The following is a 17,285-nucleotide window of genomic DNA, read 5'->3' on the forward strand; positions in this document are numbered from 1 at the left end:
AATTATATTGCTAACTAAAAACTTTTATTGGCTCTACGGGTTTATTTTTCTAAAATATTCTACAAATGCTTTTAGGAAGATATCCTCTTAGGAAGCATCTTCGTACCATTTGGGCTTCATCCATTCACTGTGCTTCTGAGGTTGTTTCAATACCACAAAAGCATTACCATTGGCATCCTTTCCCTTTGCTGTGTACTTTGAATTTCCTTCCACCACACTGACTCTTTCACGGATTCTTGTGGAATTCTCATCAATTTCTACACCCGATCCAGCAGCTCGTCTACCAAATTTTGGTGATCGAAACCTCGCAGGTGCTGGATCATCAACATTTTCCACCATCAATCGAAAAGTTGGTGAAGATGGAACATCTTTCGGGGCAATTGATGGTCTTCTCCTACGTTCAGAATTATCATTGATATCTTTTCTTGGTACAACTGCAGATGGAATACGATCACGCGAAGGTGTTCTTTCTTTAATTATATAATCTGTCTTCGCTTTACGATACTCTGGAAGAGCTTCAAACGGAAGGTTTTCGGGTGGAGAATGAATATTTGGAGCAGGACCAGGATTCTTAGTAAATCTCTTTATATAAGTTCCATCCGGCATGGCGGAGAGTCGAAAATGAGAGTCAGGTTTCCTAGTTACAGGACGTGAGCGAGGAAAATCGAGAAATCTGCATCTGTATTCTGGATTGAATTCCGTTGTTCCTTTAAGATTTAAGAAAGGTTCCCTGGGTTTGGCTCTCTGCGGTGGGGCTGTGATGTTGTGATCCTTGAAGCTTTCAAAATATTCTGGAGGTCTCTTAGAAAAATCTCCACCCATTTTCAGATGATCATCTTTCCTCATCAATTGACATCGCTCCAAAGCGGATCTCTCATGTTCCCTAAATTTTTCTCGATACTCCGGACGAACCTCAATCTCTCCTCTAAGACTTAAATTATCTGGTTTCCTAATAGGAGTGCTTCGAGAGACACTTTCATAGCTCTTGAATTTTTCAGCGTACTCTGGAATGCCCTGGAAATCACCTTGTAGACGAATGTTGTTCATTTGAGGTATTGAATGACTCTTCTCGATGCCGGGGAACTCTACAAACTGACTCCTATATTCGGGATTGTACATTTTATCACCCTCAGATGGTACATTCGACATAGGAAAACACTGACGATTTGTAATCTCTTGAAGTGGTCGATCCTGTATAATTCGTTTCACTTCGAGCATAGAATAGGGCACGTATGATGTAGAATATTCTGGACGATATTCCACTTCTCCAGAAAGCTTGAGGTTTTCAGGAAATTTATAGGCACTCTGTCGGCAGTTACTGAGCTCTTCTTCCTGGAAAAATTAATAATATTGATTTTAAAAAGGATTTTTTTTTGAAACTTTGGCACAGTTATTTACCAAAAATAGTCTGAACTTCCCTCTGTGTTCAGACTCAGTCTCCATCGACTTCGCTTCGCTGACTTTGAGGGATGTAGGGCGTCGTAAAAGGGGAGATCTTGGCGGTGGAGGACACGGTGGATCGTCAAAACGTCGTCTATATTCCGTTTTGAGGGCAGAAAATGGCAAGCAAGGTTCTGAAACGTTGTAGAGGCAAATATTGCTTCTTGTGTAAATTTCTGGAGGCCTCCGACGACGATGGAAGCCCAATTCATCTACTGTTATGTACTCATGCGGAAGCTTCTTATGCCACCGCGATGTCTGAGGCGGAGATGAGTCCGACAAGTCCGGCTCGGATGTGGATTTGTTACGGAAGAAATTGCTACCGTCGACAAAATGGGCTTTCCTGAAAATAAAAAAAAATAATACATCTTGTTTATATTAAAAGAAAACAGAAATGTTTATATAGTGTGTATTCCAATCATTCCATTAGTGTAAGTAAAGGAAGTAAAGGTTAGTATATAGGTACAGCATTTGTGTTTTTGATTGTATAATATTTTTTTATTGGAGTTATTAGACTAGAATTGTGTGGAAGTATGGAGGAGCGAATGATGAACACAGGACAGGAATTTCTGTGGAACATTACTGATCTCGAACGATGGGGACAGCCTTTGTGGTTAAAATATAGAACATTTTATGATAAAAGTAGTCTTTTTCATTCCAATAACGTGATGCGAAGTAGATGATATTTCCAGGATAGGTGGAGCACCTTTGAATTGGAGTAACTTTAAAATAGACCTCTTTTCATTTATTTTCAAACAAAACTGTATCCTCTTGATATAATTTAACTCCATAAACAATTTGCGAAGCAAAATTGCATTTTAATATTAGGGCTCAGTTCCATTAAAAAAAAAAGAGATGACAAAGCGTTTGCGGAATGCTCGAACACACGAGATAGAGCTCTCCGTAAATTAATTTTTCGCATGATCTTCTGGTGCTTATTGATCTACTAGAGATCAAATTACTTCATAAATCACCAAAGGATTTAAAAATCAAAAATATATTAAGAAATCATCATTTTAAAATGTTCTGGCATGGCATGAGTTAGAAGCTAGAAGCATACGGACAAATAAAAAATGTAAACACATGAAAGATAAGTCATCCCATATATTTAACCTATTTTAGTCAGTCCTTCAATTACTTGGAAAAAATAGGCCGAGAGAGATGGGAATACATTTTGTTGTTCTTTTCTCACTTCACGGAAAGTCATGCAACATTTTTGCTCAAAATGGTGGATTTGAATTCTGATTCCCAATTTGTGTTCTTGGATATCTAAATAAATGCAGTTTGGAATGAATTAATGTAAATACACTCGACTCTTCGTTATCCGGCACTTCGTTATCCGGGTGACAACTGCCAAACACTGGCGGTTGATGTAATTCAAAATTATTTTTACTAAACATGAAGTTTCTCCAGTGTGAATTAAAGTATTATTATCATTGTATAGAAGTTTTTAATACATAATTGTGATAAAAAATGAAACATAAGCACACCATGAAGAAAATTCTCTTTTTCTTTGTCAGACAGAAAATAAATTCACACTGCACAAAATAGAAAAACCGTTGATCATTCAAAAAACCTAAATGTCATTTTGTCCCCCAGTCAGCCGGATAACGAAGAGTCGAGTGTAAATTCAGTCACCGGTTAAGACGTGTGTTTGACAGCGGCTCCCCAGTCCCCACGCACGCAAAATAGATATTTTTTTTTCTTTTCAAAAAAAAAATCTTTTTAATCTGTAATGGCTCCGGCACACCTTTTAGATCAGGAAAATTTCATGAAGTCGAAATTCGGATCCCCTTCTTTCTCACATGTTTTGCATATGACTATCTCATTCTTCCGCAAACCAAATACGATTGAGCTAATTTGAATTTGGACTGATGTTTAAGAGAAGAAGAGTGCGAGAGAATGAGATAGACATATGCAAAACATGTGAGAAAGAAGGGAATCCAAATTTCGACTTTATGAAATTTTCCTATTCTGAAAGGTGTGCCGGAGCCATAAGAAACTAATTCAAGTATTTCTAGTACATTGACTGAATGGGTTAATGCAGAGAAATTTCTTTTCGATCTATAGGAGCATGGCGCGATATCGTTCAATCGATATCGAGATATCGGGATATTCTGAACCCTAATAATCGATAAATTGGACCGTTCATGCCGAGGTTCATGCCGATCAGTGAAATCAAAAGCTGAAACATAATTTTTTTTGTCCGAAAAAAAAACAAGATTCCAAGTGGCTGCGATGCCAAGGAAAAACCCAGTTTATATCCTCGAAGACATATGCTTAAGACATAAGCTTCCTGATCCCAAATACGAAGATATTACCAACGAATTCGACGAATACTACGAATATTCTGTTGAGGTTAGCCTTCTTGGATTTCTCTTTAGGTTTTCTTGGGATTCACAGTTGGCTATTCCTTTTTTTTTTGCAGGCATTTGGAAGCGTATCAACTGGAAAGGGTGAATCTCGTAAGGTTGCGAAACAAAAGGCTGCGGAAAATCTGCTAAAACTGGCAAAGTCAGACTTTCTGCCAGAGGATATGAATTCAAATAAGCTACAACAGGAAGGAATGATCGGAATGATCAATTATGTTGGGGCTGTGTATGAAGAATGCATGAAGTCTAAGCTCCAGCTACCAGTCTTTGATATCATTACGCTTCCGTCAAAACCAAACAGGGTTAAATTTAAATGTACCTGCACAGTTGGGAATGTCAAAGAGGAAGCAGAGGGTTATTCAAAAAAGGAAGCCAAGCAAGCTGCTGCATACGCAATGATGAATCGTTTATCTTTCAAGCACCAGAGTGCCATCAAGCATCTTGACCCTCTTGGCCCAGGATCCACCAGCGAAATCTTTCTGAATATTAACCCGGAGCAGTACGATTCAGCCAAACGTCTCCTGAAGAATGCTCCGTCCACATGCGACCATCGACGTTGCCTGGAAGATGTCCTGCAAACTTTGGGGCTCTCATACAACTTTTATCAACATGCAGAAGATGTCGGCGGAAAGAAGGTGTTTGAATTGAAATACAGTGCAATTTATGTTCAGATAAATGAGGACAGTACCAGCATGTACATTGAAGCCCTGAACTTCCTGCGCGAATTGCTTCAATTAAACTAAATTCTTTTCATTCCCCAAAAGATCAAATGTCGTCTAAGATACCAATACTCGTATCGTAATTTGCTTGAATTTCTCGTTTCATTCTCGTTTTATCATCATACATTTAACTATATTATAAATGAAAAGAACTTTTCATTACGAATTTGAATTAAAATAAGCATTTTTCAAAATTAGTTTTACGGATCGCCTTGGATTTTTTTTTAAATGTCTTAATGTACTTTAAAATGAAGTTGAAATAAATGTTACGAGCAATACTCGTCTCTCTTATTTTTGTTAACATATCGCAGCTTTGCAAAATGCTTTAACTTTACTCGTGAATTTGATACCCTGCCTAAAAAAAACAATGATAAGTCCAGTTCAACTTATGGTAGCTGTGATTCACTGCAGGCCCTTATTCAAAAAACATCATAAAACCTCAAGGGGTAACTCATATTTAAAAACCATTGTCAATTTTTGAGATATGCTTCGCGAAATCCGAGAAACCCAAAATTTTGTATCGCGAAATCCAAGAAACCCATTTTTTGCATCGCAGAACCCGAGAAACCCAAAAATTGCATCGCAGAACCTGAGAAACCCAAGAATTGTATCGCAAAACCCGAGAAACATGGATCGCGAAACCCAATTTTTGCAGCGCTAAACCCGAGAAACACAATTTTTGCTTCGCGAAACCCGAGAAACCAGAAACTCTTGTCAGAAAAAATGGGTTTGAGTTATCCCTTGTGATACAATCAGGCCGATCTTTAATCTCGACATTCAAATTGGTTAACGAAATCCATAATTCAGAAGCCGAATTTGAACGCATTCCGAGTTTGCAAACATCCCTATAGGAAGGGTCCCCAGGTGACTTGTAAACACAAGCTCAGCAGGCTAAATGTGAAACGCCTATTTTAACCCTTTAACGACGAGATACTTTTTACGGACCGAAAATCAACAATAAAAATTAAACTGGGAAACATAATCAATGATAAGTCTTACAACTAACCTTGGAAAGTCCAACAGAGTCTGATTTGGTGTATTTTGTGCTTCTATGAACGATAGGGACAAAAATAGCCCAAAAATTTAAGTAATTTTTCTGACAATAACAATGAATAATAATTTTCGCTTTAATGAAAAATATTACGTATGAGTATTGTAGTTTTTATTGCCAAAAGGGTTTTGCTTAAAAAAAAAATTGGAAGTATAAAAAATAAATAAAATCAGTTATGAATTTGAGAATTTAAAAATTCGCCATTTTTGAGCTATATTTACTACATAGCAAATAGCTAGATTTGCAAAAAATATTCTAGATTCCTCCAACCTTATACTTTACAATTATGTACAGACATAAGAAAAAAATAACTTTATGTAGTCTGGAAAAATTATTAACTTTATGGGACACCGGTGTTCCAATCGTCCTTAAAGGGTTCAATAGTTAACATTTACAGTAGACTCTCTCTCAATCGGGAATATGGGGCAAAATGTCATCCGGTTTAGCGAAAGAATTGAGCGTCAAAGCCTTTGTAAATTCCACAAAAAGCTCTCAATTATAAAGAATCACGATAAAATAGGAAGAACTTCAGCGAATTTGAGTGAATTAGCTTCATAATTAAACGTGAAAATTGTCAACAAAATTTGTCGCCCGATTGAAAAAGAGCCGATTGAGTGAGAGTCTACTGTAATACAGAAAATCAAAAAAAGAAAAAGCCAGTGATAAGCCTAAATCAGCTTATAGAGGTGTGATTCCTTCGTTGCAAATTCGGATTGTGGCAAACTCGAACGATATTTATACATAAAATTGAATGAGAAATGCATAAAAGTGTCTAAAAATCTTTAAAGTCGATTATCTCGGAAACTATGAGAGATAGAGGCCTCAAACTTTACGTCCATTTAGAGCCTCTTTCAGGCTTAATATGTGCAAAATTTCACTTAAAAATGAAAAAAAATTGGATGAGAAATGCATAAAAATGCGAAAAAAATCGCGAAAACACTATACGCCCCGCGAAGGTTCGCGAAAAAATTCGCGCCCCGCGAAAATTACGCGACCCGCGTCCTCGAAAAATTTCACGCCGCGCGAAAATCCCCGAAAAAATACACGCTCCGCGAAAATTTACACGCCCCGCGAAAATCCGCGAGAAAATTCGCGCCTCGCGAAGATCTGCGAAAGACATCGCGGATCGTGAATTGTATGTGCCACCTTTCAAATCTTCGGATATAGACTCACCATGTAGAGAGGGAGACTGAGAGAGTGCTGTATATGGGGAAAGCTTGTCCGACGCCGCTTCTCCCGCTTTTTTTCCCACCTGACGCTAATAGCAAATTTTCTTAAAATTGAAATTTTTAAAGTGAAATATCTCGAGAACTGTTCGAAGAATGTCTTAGTTTTTGTTTTCAAATTGGTATAAATTTTCTGGACTACAAGATAAACATAAAAAATTCAAAATCGCATGCTTAGATTTCGATATAAACTACAAAATGTGATTTTTAACCGGTTTAGAAACAGTTTTTCAAAAAACTAATAGCACAGAAATCGTCGTACGCGCGCGTAGATATATTTAAAAAAAATGATGAAGATATCTCTATCCAAACCAGAGATATTGCGTACTACGGACGGCCGGACGGCAGCCGGACATGAGATTGCCGGCTTATCATTTTCGGCTTCAGGGATGTTCAAAACGGATCCCGGTCAAAATCCCGAAAGCCAAAATCCCGAAAGCCAAAATCCCGAATTCTTAAAAGTGTCATAGCTACTCCCACGATTGTACCCGCGCTTGCTGGAGGCAAAAGGAAATCTTCCGTGTCTTAGGAAATTATTCTAAACATTTTCCTCCATATAATTTCATCCCTTTCAGGATTTTGAAAATTCGGGATTTTGTCTTTCGGGATTTTGGACTTTTCGAGATTTTGGCTTTCGGGATTTTGGCTGCCACCGTTCAAAACATATACCCTGTGAATTTCAGCTCGATCGGAGCACTTTGAAAAAAATCCGAGGATTACAATAGGTGTGATTAGAAGGAATCACACTTAAAAAGTCATATACCGTTAGAAATATTATGAAGAACTCGAGAATTTTTGGAAAATTTTCTCCATCCTACGACCAGACGTACCTTTTATCAAAAAGGTGGAACGTCGGATCAAAAATCACAGAATATTTCAGTATGTTTCCTAGCCTACTCGGTTTCACAAGATATTGTTTTGGGATTCTCGAAACGTTTTTAGTTAAATTGGTCCCTTCAAGCGTATTGCCGTTCCCTCTTTCCTTAGAGTTCGAGCAATAAAACTGATTCAGAAGATGCGTGAAAGCAAGATTTTTATTTTATTTTAATTTATTTTACAAGCGCTAGGATATTCATTGTATACTGGTCAAAAGATATAGCGACTTGTGAAACTCTATTTGAAAGTTTAAGTTCAATCCGTTCAATCGGTAAAGTTTTTTTGTGTATAAATTCATATTTCAGAATTGTACTGAGCGTACTGAGTATTTTCCATAATTTTTTTTATAGACAAATTCACGGATAATAAATTGTATCAAAATGATTCATTGTTTAGTCATCCTTGAGCAGCAACTCCTGAAGATAATTGAGAATCTCCGAGCAGATTTTTGCTTTGTCTCCCTTCTGAATATAAGTAATTTTGCAAGTGATTTCAATGATATCCTGCGTTCCGTCTTTGGTATCAATTTTGTAGCTCTTTACAGGGATATCCAACATCTCACAGATATCCTTCAGAAGCTTCTGCTTATTTGCTGATTCTGGAACATTTTCCAGAAGCTTCCTAGCAGAATTATAACGGTCACCATCAACATTGAGAAAAATTCTCTGGGGTCCTTTAAAGAGTGGAATGACCTGCTGCTCAAGCTGATTATTGGCAAGCCTGTCCAGCATGGCCTTAGCCGAAGCATCCTTAGCATGTTTGGCAGAAAACTCAGTCGCATAGGCTTTATAATCTCCGACAATGCAATTTATAGTAATCCTGTTGAGATTTTGTTCCACAACGACAAATCGGGGTCGGGGAAGATGCAACTTGATGCATTTATCAATTAGAACTCCCACATGGTTATGGAACTTTCCGGAAATCTTTTCAATATCTTCCCTGAGATCAATTCTATCTCTCTCCAGAATGTCCAAGAGTTTCTTAGCAACATTTTGTTTGGCATTCTTGTAGCTGTCCCCACTGGATCGCTTCCTGTACCCAAAAGCCTGGAGCAAATCACACAAATGGAATTTGCCGAGTAAACTTGCAGGTGATTAGGATAAAAATTCGTTCTTTCGTGTGTTTCACCTTTAAAATACTAACCTCAACGCCACATTCAAATTCCTTTTGATTTTTGGAAAGATCCACGAATCTGGGATCTGGAAGTCCAACCTTAGCACAAAGTTCATAAAGCACGGAAACGGGAGTCTTGTGTGCCATATTTTAATCCCTTTTTCTTCTTTTTTAATCTTTTAGTCTCTCTAAAAACTTGATGAAATCTAATTTGTTTACAAAATGTGACTTCGATGACGATTAATCGTTTTAGGATTTGTTTAATCGAAATCATGACGATTTAAAATGTTTCAATGATGTTTCATTTTTCACAGAAAACACTGAAGAAATTCTGAATTTTTTTTTACTAGGGGTAAAATTAAATTTTTCATTTTTTTCTTTTAAAGGGAAAGTCTCATAATTTTGTCCAGTTTCTTATTTTGGACATTTTGAGGATAAAATTGGACACTCAAAAAAATTGATTAAAAAGACGGATTTTTATATCAATATTTGATGAATAATTTTAATGAATTCATCTAAATTTGTTCTTTTCGGAAAATTTTAGCACTAAATACGTTAAATTTTGAATATATGATTTGAGTTAAAATTGCTTTGTTGAAAATTCAGTGTGAGCAATTGCTTACACGAGAAATATAACAGTACTTCCTGTTTACTTCAGTTCTTATAGCTGTGCTGTGGTGAAATTACTAACAGTGTTTCTTCGCATTTTTTGAGTGATATTATTGAATATTCATTGAAAATTGTGTTGATTCAAGTTAGTAGTGATTTGTAAATGTGACCTGAAGTGATATTTGCCTTGTGAATTAGATTTTCGTGTGAAAAATGGGCAATTTTCTAAGACATTCACCAGTGAGGTTATACTCCTTTTGGACAGGTTTTATCTCTCGAAATTTCGTGAAGTTTTTAGCCTTTGTGATGACTATGCTGGACAAATGCCTGGAGATACCAAGGAGCATCATCTCTACGAAAGAGATGTAGCGAGAAATGCCTTGAAACCCTTGAAAGGCTCCCGGAAAGGTCAGGGAATGAGCGAATCCGCACGTACTTGGAGTACCGAAGTCAACTCACTTTAATGAATGATATGGAAAGTTTCCGGGCTTCTTGTGACATTCTACGTTTCCCTTACATGGACAGGAAGAGGACTTGGTAAGATTGGGTAACAATGGGCATCCTGTTGAGGCGGATTGGCTGTTCAAATTTACAGCCAAGTTGTCCAAATTAATAACCAAGTTGTCCAAAATAAGAGTCAAATTCACCTATATCAATTCATTTTTAAACGTAATAAGACTAATTTTAGTAAAAATAAGATGATAAATAGTTTGCCAAGTTTCTAACCGTTCTGAAAAACAAAAGTCAATTAGTATTGAAAAGGGACAGATAATCCTAACCGGCTTATGTAGGTGAGATTCTTAAAGTGAGCTAACTCGGAATGCATGCAAATTCGATTTAGAGCTGAAGTTGGGGTGAGTTACAGTTATATTGAGAGCCATACAGTTATATTGTATCAAATTCGTGAAATTATTCAAATTTTGTATTTAAACCAAAATATCAAGGATTTGGATGGAGTGACAGAAAAGTGATATATGGGTGAAATGTAGACCAGAATGGTCTCTATAATTTTGCTATAGCACTTGATATCATCGATTAATCAGAAGCCCAGATAATCGAGATTGTTTATTTCTGAACTGGTTTTTTCGACCAGAGCGCCCCAATTGTTCACTTGATGAACTTCAACTATATCAAAGAATTATTATATTTTGTGAGACTTTCCATTTAAAACACAATTTTAAGTGTCTTGGTCGAGTAGAGGCGCAGTCAAAATGGCATCTGAGTGGTTTCTCAAAGCCTTATTATAGGAAAAGTCAATTTTTTCTCACTTAAACGGAAAAATCGGACATATCGCATTGTCTGATCGAAAAATGATGTATGGACAAAATATAGATATAAATGTCCTCTACAATTATATCGAAGTAATCATCAAAATCGGTTCAGCGACAGTCGAGATAATTGAGGTTATGTGATATTGAAATTGGTTTTTCGACTGTGGCGCCCCTGGTGTTGGTCCCACGAAGTTCGAATGTTCTAGAAAGTTGTAGCATTTGGTGAGACCTTTGCTACAAGCATTTACTCATCGGTCAAACAGAACCGGAGATATGATTTTTTAAATTTCGTGAACTTTGACTCCTCATATCTCCGGTTCTATTGAAACCACAGCGCACTTACGCCACTTTTTGGAAACACCCTAGACTAGACTACAACATTCTAAAATTTGATTAACTTGCACAATGCAGTTTTTGAGAAAAATGAGTTTTAATTTTGATGAATATTGACGCTATCGCAGCGCCATCTGTGGTGACTTTTTGAACTTCCGTCTGAAAGTGCTCATCGAGACGAAACCAAAAACCCAAAATTTAGCTCGAAATGGTAATTAGAACCGTAGATAGAGGCCGGTCAATTTTCGAACTTTGACTCCTTTAGCTCGGGTCAGGGGTTATAGATCGACTTAAGTATATTTTTATTTGATAGGTATAATCAGCGGCTACAACATACTAAAAATTCAGCCCAATGCACAATGGAATTTTTGAGTTATTTAACTTAGAAAATTTAAAAATTTTATTTTTAAAAATAGCGCCCCTAGCGGTTGTTTTATTTACTTTCTATCTTAGAAGAGGAAGTGGCATTTCACGAGAGCTTTCCAAAAAGCCCTCACTTTTTAAATTCTGACAATTAGAATTGCAATCTTACTTAATAAATAATTACAGAAGTTAAGCCATATGGTTAAGTCTTAGGTCTGAAGCCCGTTAAAGATTTAGTGGATTTAGCCGTTAATTTCTTATCGGTAAAGAGTTTTTGAAAAATTTGGACTTAAGATTGGATTATTAAGGGACTATGCTACTGGTGATTTTTTTGTTCTAATAATTAACATGACAAGTAACATGAGTAACGAATTCAATTGAGAAATAAATTATTCAGAGTGGTTGAAATTTTTGACCAATTAGAATCTAATTGGTCAAAAAGTTCAACCACTCTGAATTATCTATTTCTCAATCGACTTTGTGAAATTATTGTTTTTTTTTTGAAAAGGTCTAAAAATTTCCAAATCTACTACATGAATTCCAATTGGTAATGAATCAATAAAGTACTGTTAATTTATTTATGTTTCTTTATTATTTCTTTTTTTACTTCTTCGAACTAACAATTTTTTTCGGGAACTGAAACGATAAGAGATATCGACATCCGGTTTTTAGCCTTATGGCCTCTACACATTGGGAGCAATTTTTGTCAAAAATTGCTTTTTTGAAGGAAATTCCCTGCAGCGTTGTAGGGGAAAACGTCAAATTTCTGTCAAAAACGCAATTTTTGACGAAAATTGCTCCCAATGTGTAGACGCCTTTAGACGCACATAAGGACTCTAATCTATACATTAGAAGCAATTTTCGTCAAACATTTAATTTTTGACAGAATTTTGACTTTTTCATCTATAGCAATGCGAAAAATCCATTTTTTCAAAAAAGCAATGCTTGATGGAAATTGCTCCTAATGTGTAGAGGCCTTTACGACTTAAGCTGAGAGACGGCTTAACGCAGTTATAATTAAGATAATGATTTGACTAAATTCTCATCAGTTTCTCACTAACTAAACCGTTTCTCGTCCTAATCCTGGGGACGAATTAGTCAGAAACTGATGGAAATGTAATTTGATCATTATTTTAATTATAATTACTTTAAGCCATCTCTCGGCTTAAGTCGTAAGTGTGTCTAGCGCATAAGATGCTATACCACAAGCCACAGAATTTAAAAGTCAGCTAAAAATCAAGTAGGGTAAAAGGAACACTTTAAGAATTTATCATGCCATACTTATTGACACTTTCAGTACCGATTAAGGATATGAAATTTGAACAGCCCTTTAACCCTTTAAGGACGATTGGAACACCGGTGTCCCATAAAGAAAATAATTTTTCCTGACTAGCTAAAGTTATTGTTTTCTTATGTCTGTACATAATTGTAAAATAGAAGGTTAAGGGAATCTAGAATATTTTTTGCAAGTCTCTAGCTATTTGCTATGTAGTAAATATTTAAGCTAAAAAATGGCGAATTTTTTAATTCTCAAATTCATAACTGATTTTATTTATTTTTTATACTTTCAATTTTTTTTCCAAAAACCCTTTTGGAAATAAAAACTACAATACTCATACGTAATATTTTTCATTAAAGCGAAAAATATTATTCATTGGTATTGTCAGAAAAATTACTTAAATTTTTGGGCTCTTTTTGTCCCTATCGTTCATAGAGGAAAAAATACACCAAATCAGACTCTGTTGGACTTTCCAAGGTTAGATGTAAGACTTATCATTGATTATGTTTCTCAGTTTAATTTTTATTGTTGATTTTCAGTCCGTAAAAAGTGTCTCGTCGTTAAAGGGTTAATAAGAAAAGGTAGATTACAAAAAATATCATATTATATACTTGCATTTTACCAGATATATTAAATAAATTTCGCCACTTTGACAAAGGTGTCAATAGGGGTTCGAAGAGGTATTCCTTCTGCCCTACATGCGTTGAATATCACCAAATAGGGGGAGCTGGGGCTACTTTGAGATGTGGGGCTAGATTGTTATACGACTTTTTAGCCTAGTTCTAAATGAAGCTGCGCCTTACAATTATTTTATTTAGATCCACAATTATTTTGTGTATCCAAATTACATAATCTTAATACACAGTTGTCATAAGAAATATGAGAAAAAATCGTATAACAATGTAGCCCCACAGCTCAATGTAGCCCCACCTCCCCCTACTAATCTTTTAATTTCAATTTTATGCGTAGAAACTTTTGAAATCTTGCTCTTCTTCAATCAAAAACTGCACTAACTTCTGATATAGTAATTAGAATAAAAAAATCTTTAAACAGAAATAACATTTTAAATAACAATAACGCATTGTGACTATAGGGTTTCTAAAATCAACATGCGTTCTTGAAAATTCCTCGTTTAAGATTTCGAAATTTCTTATTTCGATTTTTAATAAATTTTAATTATGCTGTATTTGAGAATTTTTAAATGACAAATTGCATTCCCTCTCTGGTTTAAACTATAAAAAAAACGGACTATATTGGAATTTTTCATAATTTGTATATATTGTGGTAAAAAAAATTTTTTTTTTCCTTTACTCTTTTTCTTCAAAGAAATTCCTACAAACTCCCAGAGCTACATAGCAACAATGCTTAGGAATTTAATCGATTCCCGCCGAATGCAAAAGAAACGAAGAAGAAACTAAAAGAAAAGCAATAAAATCCTTGAAAAGTGCAAATCAATTTAGAGGACTTTCTGATTGATTTTCCTAAGTAAAAACTTTTCACCCTGAACCTTGAACCCTTTTTGCCTTCGATGCTCAGAATGAGAAAATTAAACAATGCCTCGTGTCAATAATTAAAGTATATATTGATGGGCCAGGAAAAAGGCTCTTTGTGATTAAAATCAATATGCATGAAAGGGAAATTAACACTTATTAAGAATTTATAAATTTATTTACCCAAGAGCGTTTTGTTGCCCTTCAGGATGCTCTTATGGTGTAGTTCTGTAAGCCTCTTTAATCAATCCCGTCAAGCTATTTAACTCTCTTCACTGGTCGAAAGCTCACACAACAATGTCATACCTTTACTCAGTGAGCTCTACTGTTACTATCAATAAACTTCCCCTACGTCGAATCATCCTCAATCACCCCAAGTCGTACTTGTTTGGGAAATCTATATCTGAAGGAGATGGGGTAGTTCTTTGCTTTTAAAATTTCGTGTAAAAGTTCATGGTCAGTTTCTTCAAATATTGCTTAATCATTTTAAAGGCATTTAATTTAGAGGCTATTATAATAATAGAACTTTTTTTTGGCAGATAAAAGTCTCCAAATGGCATGTTTATTTCTGACCATTGAGGTCGTTTAGGGGAGTCTCGACAGGTGGAGAAACAACAACTTTCAGTCACTCTGGAAACGGACTTTCGTGTAATTCTGCATGATTTCCATTTGATGAAATGTTACTGCATTTGAATTCTTCAATGGGGTTTTCTCTAAATAAAGCTTAAAGCCTCATTTTCTATGCAGTTTCTACATGGTGTCCTATTTTGAATTTCATATTGACAAATACCAAAAGTTGTGCAGCGTGTTTGGATGATTTATTGCAGATATCTTGCTCTCATTTAATGCTCTACTTTCAATTTATAAAAATATTATTCTTTGAGAATCCATTATATAAAATTTATATGTATTTTGACCCACACAAAATTAAATTTAAATTAAAACATGTTTTTCTTTATTGAAAAAAAGAGAGTAATTTTATTCTTCAAGATCTTAGGGCAAGTGTGCCAAATTTCGGCATAGTTGCATGCAAGCGCCAAAGTCTCAAGTTTGAAATGTTATATCTTTAATAGAAATTGTTTTTTTTTCATTCCTTCTACTTTAGGAGTGTTGATTAGAACCTTGTAGACAGTTTATCGTCTTTATTTACTCTGAAATCATTCTTAATACATTTTAAAATGAATAAAAATGTAGACATAGCTTTGGTGCCTTATTTCGGCCACCTTCATTCTCATAGTTCCTTGCCCTTCGGGAATTCTTCCAATGCCTTTTTCACGTTATCTCGTTTGTCGAAGCTACATTTTTTTTAATTCTTTTGCATTAGGGGAAATGCTTCTAATTTTGTCCAGTTTCTTATTTTGGACACTTTGAGGATAACATTGGACACTAAAAATAAATTGATTAAAATTATGGATTTTTATTCCAATATTTGATGAATAATGAATTCTATCTAAATATTTGTTCTTTTTGGAAGATTTTAACACTAAATACGTTAAAATTTGAATATGATTTGAGTTGAAATTGCTTTGTTGAAAATTCAGTGTGAGCAATTGCTTACGAGAAATATGACAGAACTTCGTGGCTTACTTCAGTCTTATTTAGTTTTGGTGAAGTACTAACAAAGTTTGTTCGCTGTTTTTGAGTGATATTATTGAATATTCATTGAATATTGTGTTGATTCACGTTACTGATGATTTGTACATTTGACCTGAAGTGAGATTTGCCTTGTGAATTATATTTTTCGTGTGAAAAATGGGAAATTTTTTAAGACATTCACCAGTGAGGTGATGATTCTTATTTTGGACAGGTGTTTTTCTCACGAAATTTCGTGAAGTTTTAGCTTTTGTGATGACTAGGTTGGACAAATGCCTGGAGAAATGAAGGAGCATCATCTCTACGAAAGAGATGCAGTGAGAAATGCCTTGAAAGGCTCCCGGAAAGGGCAGGGAATGAGCGAATCCGCACGTACTTGGAGTACCGAAGTCAACTCACTTTAATGAATGATATGGAAAGTTTCTGGGCTTCTTGTGACATTCCACGTTTCCCTTACATGACCAGGAAGAGGACTTGGTAAGATTGGTTCATAAAATGAAGAACAATGGGCATCCTGTTGAGGCGGATTATCTGTCCAAATTTACAGACAAGTTGTAAAAATTAATAACCAAGTTGTCCAAAATAAGAGTCAAATTCACCTCTACATATCAATTCATTTTTAAACGTATTAAAACTAATTTTAGTAAAAATGAGATGATAAATAGCTTGCCAAGTTTCTAAACAATCCTTCTGAAAAGAGAGTAACAAGAAAAGTCAATTAGTATTGAAAATATGGCACTTCAAACTTAGGATATCGATGCTTATATGCAGACTGTCCAAAATTAGAAGCACTTCCCCTATATAAACTCTAGAGTATGTAAAAATTTAAAAAAAAAAATATGGAAATTCGACGAACAGAAAAGGTGGCCGGAATTACAAGCTGGCCGGAATTTGGAACACTTACTCTAATCCTTTTAGTCCTACGAAATGCTCACCTTTCACTCCTCTTCCATTTAAGAATGAGTCTCCCAGAACCCTTTTTTTTAATTTTGCAAATCACAATCTTTAAAAAAGTGTATATGTCACGCTATTTGTCTGTTTCCATTTAGGCAGCATTCCTTCTGGTCCCCAGCTTCCTTTTTGGGACTTTAAAAATTCTCTTCTATTTATTTACACGGGGCTCCGGGATTAAGCAATTCGGTATTATGCATCTCACGGGAATATGCACAATTATACAAGTTTTCCTACCATTAGGAACTGATTTGTCGAATCAATGGGGTGGTGGGGGAAACTGGGGCACCACCAAACACGGGGTAGCACCAAACACTAATTTTTATTTCTTAATTACTTGGACTATCTCAACCATTTCTTCAGTAGACAAGCATCCCTATAGTGCCTATAAATAGGTCCTATAGGTCTTGTCCTCAGAAGTCAAATAGCTGATTAAAAAATCGCAGTGTTTGGTGCTACCCCGTGTTTGGTGGTGCCCCAGTTTCCCCTATATTATGAAAATATTTTTATGTGGCACACTTTAAATGTACTTCTTGACGCTGAAAATAGAGCGAAAATTTGACGTAAATAATGTTATGCACATCACGGCGTAGGGGGAA

General features: G+C 35.5%; 4 protein-coding genes across 4 annotated transcripts in view; 2 read left to right on the forward strand and 2 right to left on the reverse strand.

The window, feature by feature from the left end:
- The window catches only part of LOC129801645 (uncharacterized), a 21,061-nt gene continuing 3,776 nt past the window's right edge, over positions 1–17,285 (reverse strand). The window contains exons 2-3 of the mRNA XM_055846892.1: positions 1,399–1,783; positions 1–1,332 (exon numbers count right to left, since the gene is read on the reverse strand). Of these exons, the coding sequence (XP_055702867.1) occupies positions 88–1,332; positions 1,399–1,783 (1,630 nt within the window). The 3' untranslated portion in view covers positions 1–87. The remainder of the gene's footprint in view (positions 1,333–1,398; positions 1,784–17,285) is intronic.
- Positions 3,577–4,809, forward strand: LOC129801648 (uncharacterized). Its single transcript, XM_055846897.1, has 2 exons — positions 3,577–3,798; positions 3,869–4,809. The coding sequence occupies exons 1-2, from the start codon at positions 3,679–3,681 to the stop codon at positions 4,553–4,555; spliced, it is 807 nt and encodes a 268-aa protein (XP_055702872.1). The 5' UTR covers positions 3,577–3,678; the 3' UTR covers positions 4,556–4,809.
- On the reverse strand, positions 7,813–9,050 carry LOC129801649 (uncharacterized). Its single transcript, XM_055846898.1, has 2 exons — positions 8,828–9,050; positions 7,813–8,730 (listed from the first exon to the last, which is right to left on the reverse strand). Exons 1-2 carry the CDS (start codon positions 8,942–8,944, stop codon positions 8,077–8,079), a joined length of 771 nt encoding a protein of 256 aa, XP_055702873.1. The 5' UTR covers positions 8,945–9,050; the 3' UTR covers positions 7,813–8,076.
- Positions 9,469–17,285, forward strand: part of LOC129801652 (uncharacterized) — a 21,288-nt gene continuing 13,471 nt past the window's right edge. Inside the window, exon 1 of the mRNA XM_055846905.1 lies at positions 9,469–9,943. Within this exon, the coding sequence (XP_055702880.1) occupies positions 9,874–9,943 (70 nt within the window). The 5' untranslated portion in view covers positions 9,469–9,873. The remainder of the gene's footprint in view (positions 9,944–17,285) is intronic.

This window comes from Phlebotomus papatasi, chromosome 2 (assembly GCF_024763615.1).
Source record: "Phlebotomus papatasi isolate M1 chromosome 2, Ppap_2.1, whole genome shotgun sequence".
In the NCBI taxonomy this organism is placed as follows: Eukaryota; Metazoa; Arthropoda; class Insecta; order Diptera; family Psychodidae; genus Phlebotomus; species Phlebotomus papatasi.